General features: G+C 64.1%; 2 protein-coding genes across 2 annotated transcripts in view; one reads left to right on the top strand and one right to left on the bottom strand.

Annotated features, from left to right (window-relative positions):
* Nucleotides 1-11,869, top strand: part of Wnk4 (WNK lysine deficient protein kinase 4) — a gene marked incomplete in the record, with an annotated part of 12,978 nt that extends 1,109 nt beyond the window's left edge. Inside the window, 18 exon segments of the mRNA XM_013519256.1 lie at nt 1-184; nt 1,381-1,553; nt 2,244-2,464; nt 2,706-2,863; nt 3,401-3,489; nt 3,564-3,780; nt 4,518-4,782; nt 4,960-5,081; nt 5,235-5,293; nt 5,389-5,506; nt 5,694-5,810; nt 9,049-9,186; nt 9,681-10,325; nt 10,403-10,463; nt 10,547-10,952; nt 11,023-11,222; nt 11,365-11,462; nt 11,546-11,869. Coding sequence (XP_013374710.1) covers nt 1-184; nt 1,381-1,553; nt 2,244-2,464; nt 2,706-2,863; nt 3,401-3,489; nt 3,564-3,780; nt 4,518-4,782; nt 4,960-5,081; nt 5,235-5,293; nt 5,389-5,506; nt 5,694-5,810; nt 9,049-9,186; nt 9,681-10,325; nt 10,403-10,463; nt 10,547-10,952; nt 11,023-11,222; nt 11,365-11,462; nt 11,546-11,548 — 3,274 coding nt within the window.
* Nucleotides 11,870-12,546: 677 nt separating this feature from the next.
* Nucleotides 12,547-13,784, bottom strand: LOC102025968 (cytochrome c oxidase assembly factor 3 homolog, mitochondrial). Its single transcript, XM_005394486.2, has 2 exons — nt 13,486-13,784; nt 12,547-13,059 (listed from the first exon to the last, which is right to left on the bottom strand). The coding sequence occupies exons 1-2, from the start codon at nt 13,697-13,699 to the stop codon at nt 12,953-12,955; spliced, it is 321 nt and encodes a 106-aa protein (XP_005394543.1). The 5' UTR covers nt 13,700-13,784; the 3' UTR covers nt 12,547-12,952.
* Between the last annotated feature and the right edge of the window lie 26 nt (nt 13,785-13,810).

The raw sequence follows: 13,810 nt of genomic DNA on the forward strand, positions 1-13,810 counted from the left end.
CGCGGCCCGGGAGCGGCGGCGGGAGCTGGAGGAGAAGGAGGACACGGAGACTCAGGCCGTGGCGACGTCCCCGGACGGCCGGTATCTCAAGTTTGACATCGAGATCGGGCGCGGCTCCTTCAAGACGGTGTACCGGGGCCTGGACACCGACACCACGGTGGAGGTGGCGTGGTGCGAGCTGCAGGTGCGGCGGCGCCTCGGGAGGGGGCCCGGGGGCCCTGGGGAGGGGACAGCGGCAAGGGAGGACGCTCTCGCCGCCGTGGGCCCACACCCACCCTCCCCGCCGGCGGCCCGTCTGTGGGACGCGGGCTGGGCTCAGAAGGAGAAACTGAGGCAGGTGGTGTGTGGCTGGCGGCTGCTCCGCAGGCGTGGGCTCTCACTGCGAGATGTCCGAGATATCCGTGTGCAGGGCCCCGAGAGCTGGAAATAGTAGCGAAATCCGGGCGGGGAGCCAGCTCGGGGCTGGGGCCGGCAGGGCGCCTGCCCTCGCTCTCCCCGCCCCTTCTCCTTGAGGCTTTCGCGGCGACCCGGGCCCTGGAGCCCGCCCCTCCGCGGACCGGGAGGCCGGGAGGCTGGGTCCTGGCTGCGCCGGAGGGGCTCGGGGCGGTCTGGAGCAGGCCGACTGCCGGGCTCCTCCGCGCCGCGCGGAGGGGCGGCCACTTGAGTCGGGCCTGCCGCGCGCCCCTCTGCCCCGACGCGTCCTTTGAGACCCAGAGGGCATGGCTTGGCCGGACCTCCCCGCTGACGGCCCGCTCCGCTGTGGGCGGGGACGACCTGGCCGGCTGTGTCCCGGCAGCCCAGGTTCAGACTGGGGGGCAGCCCCCGGGGGAGGGCCCACCACTTGCACCCTGGCACGGAGCCGGCCCCTGGCCGCGCTCCTTCCCGTGCCAGTGCCCCGCCCAGGCCCCGGCCCGCCGTGGGGGAGGGGAGGCCCGCGGGGTCTCGGGCCAGGCCCCGGGTCTTCCCTTACTTCCTTCACTCCCTCGCCAGCTGTCTGAATCTGGCAGTTCCCAGTTTCTGGGGCAACCCCTCAGTGGCCCCAGATCCTTGCCTGCGCTCTGCCTGCCGCCTGCCCGCTGCCAGCCCCACGGCCACCAGGCTGGCCACAAAGGCGCTATTGAGCTGAGCAAACCCGGACCGGGCAGCATAAAGGCGCTTGTGTCCAGTGGGGGTCCACTGCCGGCCCAGGATGGGTGTGTCCTCGGGGCAACCCGAAGGGACCCAGCAGGAGTGTAGGGGCTGCCGCCCACCGGGAGAGTGATGCTAGCACTGAACCCCACCTGCAGGCTCCAGTCCTCACCCTCTGGGGCCCTGCATGCCGCATCCTCCCATCTCACCCCGGGGCCCAGACCTGACCGGACCTCACCCCCGACCCCGCAGACGCGGAAGCTGTCCCGAGCTGAGCGGCAGCGCTTCTCTGAGGAGGTGGAGATGCTCAAGGGGCTGCAGCACCCCAACATCGTCCGCTTCTACGACTCGTGGAAGTCGGTGCTGAGGGGCCAGGTGTGCATCGTGCTGGTCACCGAACTCATGACCTCAGGCACGCTCAAGACGTGAGCTCAGGGGGCGGCGTGGGGCGGGGCCGCTGCTTCCTGCACCCCTGGGGCCCCGCACCACTTACCCCGCCCACCGGGCCAGGGTCCTTTCCTGGGAGAAGGTTTTCAAGCTGTGCCGGCCGGGGCAGGTCTTCCCTGCCGCTGCCTCGCCCTGCTCCCTTGCACCCCTGGCAGCAGCCCCCAAGCTGGCTCTGCCCTCCTTCAGTACCCAGTGTTCCCACAGCCCAGACCTCCAACCTGTGACTCCTCCTTTAAACCCGTCAAGATTTCCCGGTCCCTGGGAACAAAGTCCATGCTGCTAGACTACTCTCAAAGTACTTAAGCCCCGGGCTCCTGTGTGCCTCCTGATTCTAGACAAACCTAGTTCCCAGCACTCTCCCCCTTGCCCTGTCTTGGGCCGTGTCCCTGCCTCCCTCTGAGCACGAGCGTGCGTCCCCTCTGCCTGGGAAGTCTCCATCCAGTTCGTTTTTCACCCTTGAACTTCGCCACCTTGAGGCACAGGGGTTATTTCTTCCGGCCCCGGACACTTACCCATGCCTTCCTGTCCCTGGTGCCCATTCTTGGACCTTGGCTCAGTTTCTCCCCAGGGCTTGGCCTGGGGCCGTGATGTGGGAGGCAGATGCAGGGCCAGCCTGGGCAGGGAGAAGGCCCTTTCCCCACCTCGACCCTGGTGTCGCCCACGCCCAGGTACCTGAGGCGCTTCCGGGAGATGAAGCCCAGGGTCCTTCAGCGCTGGAGCCGCCAGATCCTGCGGGGGCTCCACTTCCTGCACTCCCGGGCGCCCCCCATCTTGCACCGGGACCTCAAGTGTGACAACGTCTTCATCACCGGCCCCACAGGCTCTGTCAAAATCGGGGACCTGGGCCTGGCCACGCTCAAGCGCGCCTCCTTTGCCAAGAGTGTCATCGGTGTGTCCCTCTAGAAGGAGCGCTGCCGTGGCTGCCCCCCTCCTGTGTCCGAACAGCCTGGGACCTTCCCTCCCTCCCTCGGGCTTTCCCCACACAGGAGCTAGGGGGCCATGGGAGGCTGGGGAACGGCGGCACCCACGCATGCCTGAGGCCGGGGCTGTCGCCAGCTTGCTCCAGGCCAGGTGGAGAGATGGCCCTGGTGGGGGAGGCACAGCAGCCTGACTCCCTGTGGACCTCACAGGGACCCCGGAATTCATGGCCCCTGAGATGTATGAGGAGAAGTACGACGAAGCTGTGGACGTGTATGCGTTTGGCATGTGCATGCTGGAGATGGCCACCTCCGAGTACCCGTACTCAGAGTGCCAGAATGCGGCACAGATCTACCGCAAGGTCACTTCGGTGAGGGCGGGGCCTCGGAGCAGGTTCCCACCGCCCTCCTGCTTTCCTGCCCCAGCTGGGCTGCAGTTGGTGCCATTTTCTCCCAAACACAGGCTAGGTGATAAGATCCCCTGGCCTGCCTGGCGTGGTAGCGCACGCTTGTAATTCCAGCACTTGGGAGGCTGAGACAGGAGGCATGCTCAGAGGCTAGCCTGGGCTACATAACAAAACCCTACTCCCCTGCCCCTCCCCAAAGATGCCTTAGTGTGCACTGAAGGGTATTGGGTACGTGTGTGCACACGCAGGCACAAACCCCAATGTGTATTAGAGTAATAACATACACAGTTCCCGAGTGTTCGCAAGCTTGGGCCCCACCTCTTGTCAGACCCTTGTAGCCCCCCCGAGAGGTGGGCAGGCAGGTCCAGCCGTGTTTCACAAGGAGCAGCGTTCAGCAGGAGCCCTGTCAGGCTCACGCTGGCTCCTGGCCTGGGCGGCGGGTACCATGCCCAGAGCCCACACAGAGGCCCCCAGCCTCATGTCCCTGCCCCAACCCCGCAGGGCACCAAGCCGAACAGCTTCTACAAGGTGAAGATGCCGGAAGTGAAGGAGATCATCGAGGGCTGCATCCGCACAGACAAGAACGAGAGGTGGGCCGAGGGCGCGGCTGGGAGGGTGGGAAGGGAGGAGGGGAGGGCACCGGCTCACTCACCCCTGCCCCCAGGTTCACCATCCAGGACCTGCTGGCTCACGCCTTCTTCCGCGAGGAGCGCGGCGTGCACGTGGAGCTGGCGGAGGAGGATGACGGCCAGAAGCCCGACCTCAAGCTCTGGCTGCGCATGGAGGATGTGCGGCGCGGGGGGCGTCCCAGGGACAACCAGGCCATCGAGTTCTTGTTCCAGCTGGGCCGGGACGTGGCTGAGGAGGTGGCCCAGGAGATGGTGAGCAGAGCCAGGAGTGGCCTCACTGCGCCCCCTGCCCTGAATCACTGCGCCCTGCCAGTGTCCTGGTCCCCTGCGGACCTGTCCGCCCTGCAGCCCTGCTCACCGGTTCATCAATTCATCCTCTCCCCTTTCTTCCCTCCCTTGTTCTTTTTCTCATCCTCCTGCATGCTCAGAACCACCCACTCCACAAGGCTTCCCTCAAGAGTGAAAATGAAACACAGGTCTCTGGCTACAGTGGGGCTTGGGTTTTGTTGTTGGTTTTTTGAGACAGAGCCTCACTATGTAGCTCAGGCTGGACTCAAACTTGCAGCGACCCTCTTGCCTCAGCCTCCCAAGTGCTAGGATGGCAAACTGCATTTAACATTGAGGTTTTAAGTCAGATCACCTTGGCCGGTGTCTCCTCACCCAAGCAGGGCTTGTTCTGAAACGAGTGAGGAGGATGAGCAGGCAGTGGGTGGGTGCTGGTGGGAGGGAGCCTGGGAAGTGGACCTAGAGATGGGGGCGGAAGCCTGGGGGCTGGGCTCCAAGGCCTGGCCGGGAAGGCGGGAGCCTGGGGTCCTCTACGAGCAGCAGCGGTGAGGACGCCAGATGCCTCTCAGCGTCACTGACAGGATGTGTTGGTGGCCGTGTTAGGGCGTCGGCCTCTCCCGGCTCAGTGGCTGCTCAGGCTGTACTCTGGCAGCCTCTGTGCTGGTCACAGTAGGTCCTAAGCCATCTCCTCATCCCCGTCCTAGGTGGCCCTGGGCTTGGTCTGCGAGGCCGATTACCAGCCAGTGGCCCGGGCAGTGCGTGAGCGGGTCGCCGCCATCCAGCGGAAACGTGAGAAGCTGCGGAGAGCTCAGGAGCTGGAGGCCCTGCCACCCAAGCCAGCACCTGTGCCCGAGACCGTCCTGGTGGCCCCTGCTGCCCCGGGCACCTTCGCCCCCGAGCCCGAGGAGCCAGAGGCAGACCAGCACCAGTCCTTCCTCTTCCGCCACGCCAGCTACTCCTCTACCACCTGTGAGTCCCGGCCCCAGCTCCTGCTCCCTGGGCCCCTGAAGTCCCGCCAGGTGACGCACTCAGGCCACCTCCCACCTGTGGGGAGCCCCCTGTCCCCCGGCTCCCGCTCGGCCCTGCCACGCCCCCTCCTGTGCCACCCTGTCTTTGCTTTTTGTTTGACCCGTTTGGCCCCACCAGCGGACTGCGAGACCGATGGCTACCTCAGCTCCTCTGGCTTCCTGGACGCCTCAGACCCTGCCCGTGTGCCCCCTGGGGAGGCGCCCTTCAGCCCCTCTGAGCCCCTGCTCCATCTGCCCTCGGTGAGTGGGCGTCGTGGTGTGGGGCCCTGGCCTTTCGAAGCCTGTGACCCAGGGCCCCCCGCCAGGGAGGCTCCCACCGGGACGTCCTCCCATGTGGTGTCCTTGAGCACCTCGGCGCCACTGCCCTGGCCTCACAGCCCTCCCCCGTTTCAGGCTTTTGCGGTGTCTATCCCACGCACGGGCCCCGGCAGTGACTTTTCCCCCGGGGACAGGTATGCTGTGGTGAGAGTTGGGGTGCCAGGCTGAGACGCAGGGAGCTCTGGGGTCCCAGGGCCCCTCAGACACCCATTTCTCCTGCCTTCTGTAGCTGTCCCTCAGACGCGGCGTCAGGCCTCAGCGACATGGGCGAGGGGCTGGGGCGGATGCGCAGGCCCCCAGGGAGGACACTCCGGCGCAGACCCCGATCCCGGCTACGGGTCACAAATGTACGAGGGCTGCGGGAGCTAGAGCATGGGGAGCAGCTGGAAAGGGGGGTGAGGGTGTGCATCCGGCACCCTGGGCGGCCAGTCCTGTTCACAGGGCCGGACTCCGGGGTGGAGTCTGCCTGGCGGGAGTGGATCACGTGGCGGGACACAGGCATTGACCTTCCCCTCGCTGACTTTGAATCTGAAGGTCTCAGACCAGAATGACAGAGTGGTTGAGTGCCAGCTGCAGACCCACAACAGCAAGATGGTGACCTTCCGGTTCGATCTGGACGGGGACAGCCCGGAGGAGATCGCCGCTGCCATGGTGAGGGGGTGAGGACAGGGTGATCGACTCTGCGGGTGCCCGGTGGTGCTGACAGGCTGGAGCCCAGCCAGGCGGGGACGTGCGGTGCTCAGCTCGGCAGCCGAGGTCGCCTGTGGTTGCCCTCGGGGAAGATGTCTGTTGGCCCTGCACGGTGCCCCTCAGCCAGAGCCATGGAGGCCCTGCAGACTGGGTCCGCAGAGTGCGGAGGCGGGGCACGCCAGGGGTGGGATGCTGTGGCTGTCAGCACGGGGTGGGTGGGCAGCAGGGACCAAGCAAGCAGGACTTACCCGAGGTGTGAGGCAAGTGGGGCGAGGGAGCGGGGACAAGCTGGAGGTGCAGCCCAGGCAGAGGCTTCCCAAGGCGGCGCCACCTGGCATGCAGCCGAAAGGACTTCCAGAGGAAGCCACTGTCGTGGGCAGGAAGGGTCCCCTGGAATGGTGACGTGGGGGAGGGCAGGTAGAGGGCAAAGTGGTCCATGGTCTTAGCGGAGGGCAGTGTCACGTGACGAGACGAGGGTGGGCTTTACAAGACCTTTATGCCAGGGGGCCCGGCTGGGCGGTGGACCGCGGAAGCTGGGTGCGGATGGAGGAGAGAGATGGGGTACGGCAGAGGGAGGAAGGGCTGTTCCGTGAAAACCAGTTCCTGGGGCTCCAGTGACCTGCTGATGTAGACCGCTGCGGGCGTGGACACCCGTGAAGATCTGCTGAGTGGACGCAGAGCGAGGGACAGAAGAAACTAACTAAGAGGGGCCGGGGATGCCGGGGAGGGGGAGCAGGGCCAGCCGCCGGGCAGCGTCCTGGGTGGCCACGGGCGGTAGGTTGGGCCGAGCCCAGAGGCTCGCAGAGCACTGCCCGGCGGCTGGCCCTGTGCTAGGGCAGGAGGGGAGGCTGGGTCAGCGGAGGACACGACACGGAGGCAGCATCAGGAGGACGCCAGGCCGAGCGGGCGAGGCGTTTTGGAAAGGTGGGGCAGGGTGCAGCCCACAGCAGGCCCACCCTGGCTTTCACAAGGGGTTCTGCTAAGACATGCAGCATCTTCCCCACGGAGCACAGCAGTGGGGGCGGAGGATGCTACCCTGAGGGTGACGGAGGGAGGGGACACACCCAGGCGCTGGGACTCACTCTCTCCTGCGTCACCAGGGGTCTGTCACCCTGGAGCCTTCGCAGCCGGGTCTTTCTGTCCACTTGGCATCCTGCAAGCCCAGGCTCCATCCCTTCCCCTGACCAGCTCACTCCGGCAGCAGAGGCCCCTGAGATGTGGGTCCGAGCTGGTGGCGACTCGCGGTTCTAGAGTAGGGACCAAACGAGGAAGCGTGGCCTTCAGAGCCGCAGCCCCGCTCCCTGTGCTGGGCCCTCGCTCGGAGCTGTGTCGCTGTCCTCTCCGCCTGTGCTCTGCTGTCTCCTTGTGGCCAGCAGGGTGGAACCGACGGAAGGCCTGGCTCGTGTGCCCCGTGCAGTTCAGGGTTCGGCTCTGCTTCAATTCAGGGAATCGGGGCAAGTTTCTCCTTCCCTCCCTCCCTCCCTGTCTTTTTTCTGGAGCCGGGGGTTAAGCCACAGGACCTCACACAGCCTAGGCAAGCACAGTGCCCCCGAGCGCATCCCAGCCCCTTGGGCAAGTTTCCTAACTTCTCTGAACCCAGTTGTTCTGCAGGTGCTAATACCTGTTTGGCAAAGATATCTTGAGTTGAGAAGGTATAGCGCGTGAGAAGTGGCCACATATGGCACTCTGTAAAGGGCTGCTTTTCTTACTCCAGAGAAGTGAAGTCCAAGCCCGGCATGGTGGCGCATGCCTGTGATCCCAGCACTCAGGAGGCTGAGGCAGGAGGATCACTGTGAGTTCAAGACCGGCCTGGGCTACAGAGTGAGGTCAAGGCCAGCCTGAACTGCATAGCGAGACCCTGTCTCAGAAAGACAAAAAAGGAAGTCAGGTCCTGTTCCAAAGACTTCCTCCATGGCAAGGTCTCAGGCTCACCCAACCCTGGAGTTGTATGACTGGGCCAGGAGGTCATTGGAACAGCACTTTCTTGAGGGGAAGGTGGTTGGTGATCAATTACAGACTTCTGAGTGTTTCATTGTTGTTGTGCTAGGATTAAACGCAAGGCCCTTGCATTGAGCTCCATTCCCAGTCCACTTTTTCCTTGAGACAGGGCCTGTCTAAGTCACTAAGTTGCCCAGGCTGGACTCCAGTTTGCAATCCTCCTGCCTCAGCTTCCCAGAGTGCTGAAATTACAGGCTTGTCACCACACTGGCTACAGGTTTTTGTGTGTGCATGGTAAACAACAACAAAATACCACACAAGCCAGTTGTGGCAGACAGCTGTAATCCCAGCACTCAGGAAGCTGAGGCTGAAGGACTGCCGTGAGTTCCAGGCCAGCTTGGGCTACACAGTGAGTGCAAAGCCAGCCTGCAGTACATAGTGAGACTTTGTCTCAAAAACAAACACACACACATCAGTTTCACCTTTGTAACCATTTTAATGTACCGTTTGTTGTTGTTTGTTGCCGTCATGTCGTGAAACAGGTTTCCAGGTGTTTTCACCTGCAGAGCTGAGCCGCTGTACCCACGGCACAGCAGCCGCAAACCGGAAGCGTCTGTGCGCAGTCGCTGTGGGCAAGGCTCCTACGCGCCGCGGGAGGTGGTGGTGCTGACCCGGCCCCTCCACTCGAGTTTGGGCCTAGGGTTAGGCCCACGTTTCTTGCTGCCCATAGGCGCAGTGCCTGGTACCTGCGTGGCAGACAGTAGGCACCCGGTGCTTGTGCAGTGAGGTGTGACGTTCACCTCTTGGGCTTATTTCTGCCTGTCGCGGGTGTCCGGGGCCCTCTGTGTCCACGTCACGGGCCTGATGTGGGCAGGGCCCAAGGCGGCAGTGCAGAGCGCGCGGGCTCGGCTTTCTGTGACCTGGGCTCGAAGCCTGTGCCCTTGGGGCTCCTGAACGCCTGTTTGAGCGTTGGTTATCTTCGCCCTGACATGAAGTGCGAGACCCCCGAAAGAAAACTGTTGGTGGCAACTGTGATGCTCGTGCCAGGCACCTGGTGTGCTCACGACACGCGGCCCGTGACTTCATGCCTTTCCTTGCCCACTGCCCTTCTCCCCTCGCCGCCGGTCTGGCCCCCAGGGGGACCGAGTGACCACTCGCTGGAGGCTGGCAGTGGCGAAAGCAGGGGCATGAGCGGCCGGGCGAAGAGCAAGGTCCGGAGAAGCGAGGTGGCTGAGCGCCTCCCGCCCCGTGACCCTCGCAGGTGTACAATGAGTTCATCCTGCCCTCTGAGCGCGACGGCTTCCTGAGGCGGATCCGCGAGGTCATCCAGCGGGTGGAGAGTCTGCTCAAGAGAGACCCCAGCCCGGCCGAGGCTGCTGAAGACGCCCCAGGCCCCCAGGTCAGGCCCCGCTGGGCCCCTCCACGAGTGGCCCTGTCCCCAGGGGCGTCCTCAGGTCAGCTCCCTTCCCCTCGGGACTAAAGACTGCCTTCACCCCGTCTGAGAGTGCTGAGAGCTGTGGCCTCTCGTTCTAGAAGCATGGTGGACGTAAACTTTTAAAAGCAGCTGTTACTCTGAAGTAATTTCAGGCGGGGGGTCGGGGGGAGGAGGTGGCAGGAAGGGACGGAGAACTCCTGGGCGGCTTCATCCGGATTCGCCAGCTGTTAAGAGCCTGTCTTCGTCCCTCTGAGCACGAACACACATAGGAGCAGGCGTCTCTTCTGCGCCTCGGAGAACGCTCCCACAGCCCTGGTCCTCACCCTCTTGATTCTGTGTGTGCACTTCTGAACCCCAGGAACCCCGTCCTGCTAGCTCGGCCCACTGCGGAGCCCCAGGCAGACACCTCAGCCCGGCCTGAGGCTCTGCAGCGTGACCCAGGCCCGTGTCTCCCTCAGGAGGAGCCGGCTCCCCTGCCCGCCCTCGTGGAGCCCCCCAGTGGCGTGTACGGAGTCCCAGCCCTGCCCGGCCCACCGCAGGACCCTTCTGGGAAGGGACGCTGGGGACTGGAACCTCACGAGGCCCCGTCCCCAGCAGAGCTCCGGAGCGGCACTGGCCCGGGACAGTGCAGCTGGGCCGCCTTCTCCGCCTCCTCGTCTCCACCTGGGACGCCCTTGTCTCCTGCAGCCCCCACCTTCCCCATCGCTTCGCCCCCATGTCCGCTCATTGCCACCCAGCTCTCCAGTCGTCCCACACAGCCACCCAGCTCCCCGCTTCCGCCTCCCTGCAGCGTGGCCCAGGCCCCGAGCCCCCCACATCCCTGGGGCTCCCCCCCTAGCAGCCCCCAGAGTCCCCCTCTCTCTCCCTGTCCTTCCCCCCCTTCCCTCCCCCCCACCACCACAGGCCCTCTCCTCTCCCTGGCCAGTGCCTTCTCGCTGGCTGTGATGACGGTGGCCCAGTCCTTGCTGTCCCCCTCCTCTGGGGTCCTTGCCCAGGGTCCTCCAGCACCCCCTGGCCCCCAGCCTGGCCCGCCGCCTCTGCCTCTGCTTGCTCCTGGAGGTCAGGAGAGTCTTTTGCCCCACAGGGCTGAGGCTGAGAGTGAGGTGAGGAGCCTGGGCGGGGTGACAGACCTGGGAGGCCGCAGCCGGCGTTTCTCTCCTCACACACCCGTCCCATGCAGGCCTCCCCAAGTCCTGCGTGGCCGCTCCTGGGCGAAGTCAGACTGGCGCCCATTTCCGAAGGTGAGGCCTGTGACGCACGCTTTCCCTGCCCACGCCGGGCTCCTGCATCCTGCGGACCCCTCTCCTTCCTCTGTCTCCTGCAGAGGGGAAGCCCCAGCTTGTCGGGCGCTTCCAGGTGACCTCGTCCAAGGAACCAGTGGACCGTCCTCCCCTGCGGCCAGTGAGCCCTGCACGCTCCGGCTCCCCCAAGCCGCCAAGCCCTCCGCAGAGCCTGGGAAGCTCAGACTCCCAGGACAGTGCCTGTGCCGGTGGGCCGGAGCCCAGGGAGTATCTGGCTGACAGCTGTGCTGCCGAGGGCCCGAGCAGTGCTGTGGAGGACGGGGATGTGGGCTCTGAGCCCCCCACGGGGGACAGCCCCCCAGGCCTGGGCCACCCCAGCCCGGTGTGGATGAGCTACTCTTGCAGCAGCCTGTGCCTGAGCAGCGAGGACTCGGAGAGCAGCGGGGAGGACGAGGAGTTCTGGGCGGAGCTGCAGAGCCTGCGGCACAAGTGAGTGGGGTGGATGAGGCACGGCAGTAGCCGTGGGGCGGGCAGGTGCTCACGCTTCCCGCATCCTCAGGCACCTGTCTGAGGTGGAGGCGCTCCAGACGCTCCAGAAGAAGGAGATCGAGGACTTGTACAGTCGGCTGGGCAAGCAGCCCCCGCCAGGCATCGTAGCCCCGGCCGCCATGCTGTCCAGCCGCCAGCGCCGCCTGTCCAAGGGCAGCTTCCCCGCGTCCCGCCGCAACAGCTTGCAGCGCTCTGAGCCCCTGGGCCCTGGTGAGCCTGCAGCTGCCCAGCCTCGTCCTCTCTCCTGATGTCCCTACGGACTACTACGCTTCCTCCCGCCCGGGGGCCTGCCCTGCCCTGCCCTGCCCGGGCCAGCACCTCTCTCACCCGGCCCTCTCGGTCCCACTCGCAGGCATCGTGCGCAGAAACTCCCTGAGCGGCAGCAGTACAGGCTCCCAGGAGCAGCGGGCAAGCAAGGGGGTGACGTTCGCCGGGGATGCTGGCAGGATGGTGAGCGCAGCTGAGGGAGGGGGCAGCCAGTGGCTTTGCTTCTGCCCACCTGAAGGCTTCTTCAGCGCCCCTTTCCCCTGCAGTGAATTCGGAACAGAAGCCAGCGTCTCCGCCTGCCAGGGCCCACCGTGGTGCCTGTGCTCTCAGAGCCAGATGCTTTTCTGACCAGCTCAGCTCAGCGAGGACCCCGCACGTGGGGGATGGCGTCGCGGAGAGTGCAGCTGCACACGTGGGGACTGTGCTGCCGTGTGGCAGTGCCAGGCCTGGAGCCCACCACCTTCCTTTCACCCTCACTCCAGCCAAAGGCCAACCACTCGGCCAGCTCACCCAAGCCCAGATGCTTCTGGAGAGCTCAACTCCCAGCCGATCCGAGTTAGCAGTGGCCAATAAAAACTGCGAGATCAGGACCGTGGCTCTGTTCCTGCCCTGCCTTGGGGACTGGGGCCGTCTTGAGTGAAGCGGGACGAAAGGATCCTCCTTTCACAAGGGGCGTGGGGGCTGCTGGGGGGGCCCACGCCTGTCATCCAGCCCTTCAGAGGCTGAGGAGGGAGTTTCATATGTTCAAGGCCAGCCTGGACTACATAGTGAGATCCTGTCTCGGACAAAACACCACAGCTCAGGGGCATAGGTGGAGGCTGCCCAGCTGTCCAGCTTCCCGCCAGCAGCTCATGAGGAACGTGCAGGCTCAGTGATGCAAAGGGCCAATTAAGATCCCCTCCAGACCCACCCGAGGCCTGTGTGGGCGGGCACCAGGGAAAGTCGAAAAGAAGGCAGGCCACTGATCTCTCATCCTTCACCCAGTGAACAAGGGATGGGAAAAGCAGTTAAGGTTAGGTTAAGTGTGTTCTTGAGGACAGAAGAATGACCTTCCTTCCCCAAGGACCTGGTTCAGTCTCAAACGGCCCAGTGCTCTCTGCCTTACATCAGGTGGAAAGATCTCACGGAAAAAGTAATTCTAGTTAAACATTTACAGCTCCCTGGGGCAATGCCACCACTGTAGCTACTGCCCGTGGAGCTTGCCAGCACGAAGCAATATGCCATGCCTCCCAACACCCCACCCACCCACCCACCCGACTAGCTTGGCTCCAGGGGAGATGACTCAAGTTTATTGTTCTTAACTGACTACCTTTCCCGTTTTAGGCTCCAGCACTGCACAGAGCTGCCACCCCAGCCCCACCTCAACTGGGGCCCTGGAAGGTGAAGGGGGAAAAACTACAAAGTCGGGAAGTTCGGGGGAAGCCAAGGTCGCATACGTCTCAAACAAGGAAACAAACGGGCTCAATCCCTAGGCACAGTGCATGGGGAACGACCAATGTCACACCAACAGTGGCCAAATTCAGCCTCTTGTTTCTTGGGCCCAGTCATGGTCCAAAGTTATTAAGCCAGGGATGCTATAAGGCGGCCTCGGTTTCCACAGGGTGTCGGGCAGCATCCGCCACGCCAAAGGCTGCGCGTGGCTCCGGCAGGCTGGAGACAGGCAATGCCCAGGTTCAGGGCACTGATGCTCTTTCCAGAGCGCGGGCTCGGGCTGCCTTGGCCTCGTCTTCCAGCTCATCGAGGAAGCGCTCCTGAGATATCGAGTAGATGGTGTAGCCATCTGGGGAGAAGGGCTCAGGAAACCACCGGGATCAGGAACACTGCCTTTCCCCACCACTGCGGTTACTCTCCCAATCAGTATTCCGGAGGCCCGCCCTCTGCTCCTGAACCACGACCTCGACTCCGTTATTACTGTATCATATGAAAAGGGCAGTTTAAGAATAACAGAGTTTAGGTCAGACGCGGTGGCTCACGCCTGTATCTTAGCACTCGAGAAGCTGAGGCAGGAGGATCTCGAGATCAAGATCCGCCAGGGCTACAGGGCTTGATGCAAGTCCAGACTGGACTACAAAGCCTCGAAAAAGAAAACAGCAAAGAACTGGGCATTAGCCCCATTCTACCCAAACACTAGACGCTTGGCTCAACCCTCTACGTGCTTCCGCTCCCCGGCCCCCGACCCCGTAGGGAGAACAGACGGGATGGATACAAATGCCCAACACCAGCGCCCCGATGCCCAGGCCGGTTACGATGTTCCGGGCCCGCCGCTGTGGCAGCGTCTTCTGCCACTGGGCGAGCTGTGCCTGTTGCATGAGGTGCAGCTGCGCGGGAGTCAGTTTCTCGCGAGCAGGGTCGATACGCTGAGCTAATGGAGCCTTCCCATGCTTCGCATCCAGAGGGTCACCAGCTCCGGGCGCCGCCATGTTGCCGCTCCGCCCAACGCAGGCGCGGAGCTCGCTGGGATTAGTAGTCCTTGGCCGCTGCAAGGGACCTTGGGAGTTGTAGTCCACCTGCTCTTTCCCGTAGAATCGCGG

The sequence above is a fragment of the Chinchilla lanigera genome, unplaced genomic scaffold (genome assembly GCF_000276665.1).
Source record: "Chinchilla lanigera isolate Chin_1 unplaced genomic scaffold, ChiLan1.0 scaffold00050, whole genome shotgun sequence".
In the NCBI taxonomy this organism is placed as follows: Eukaryota; Metazoa; Chordata; class Mammalia; order Rodentia; family Chinchillidae; genus Chinchilla; species Chinchilla lanigera.

Excerpts from the sequence above, each read along its gene's own strand:
- LOC102025968 (XM_005394486.2), bottom strand. The coding sequence starts at position 13,699 with ATGGCGGCGCCCGGAGCTGGTGACCCTCTGGATGCGAAGCATGGGAAG. Across the intron at positions 13,060-13,485 it reads GGCGCTGGTGTTGGGCATTT|ATGGCTACACCATCTACTCG; the intron begins GTATCCATCCCG and ends CCTTCTCCCCAG.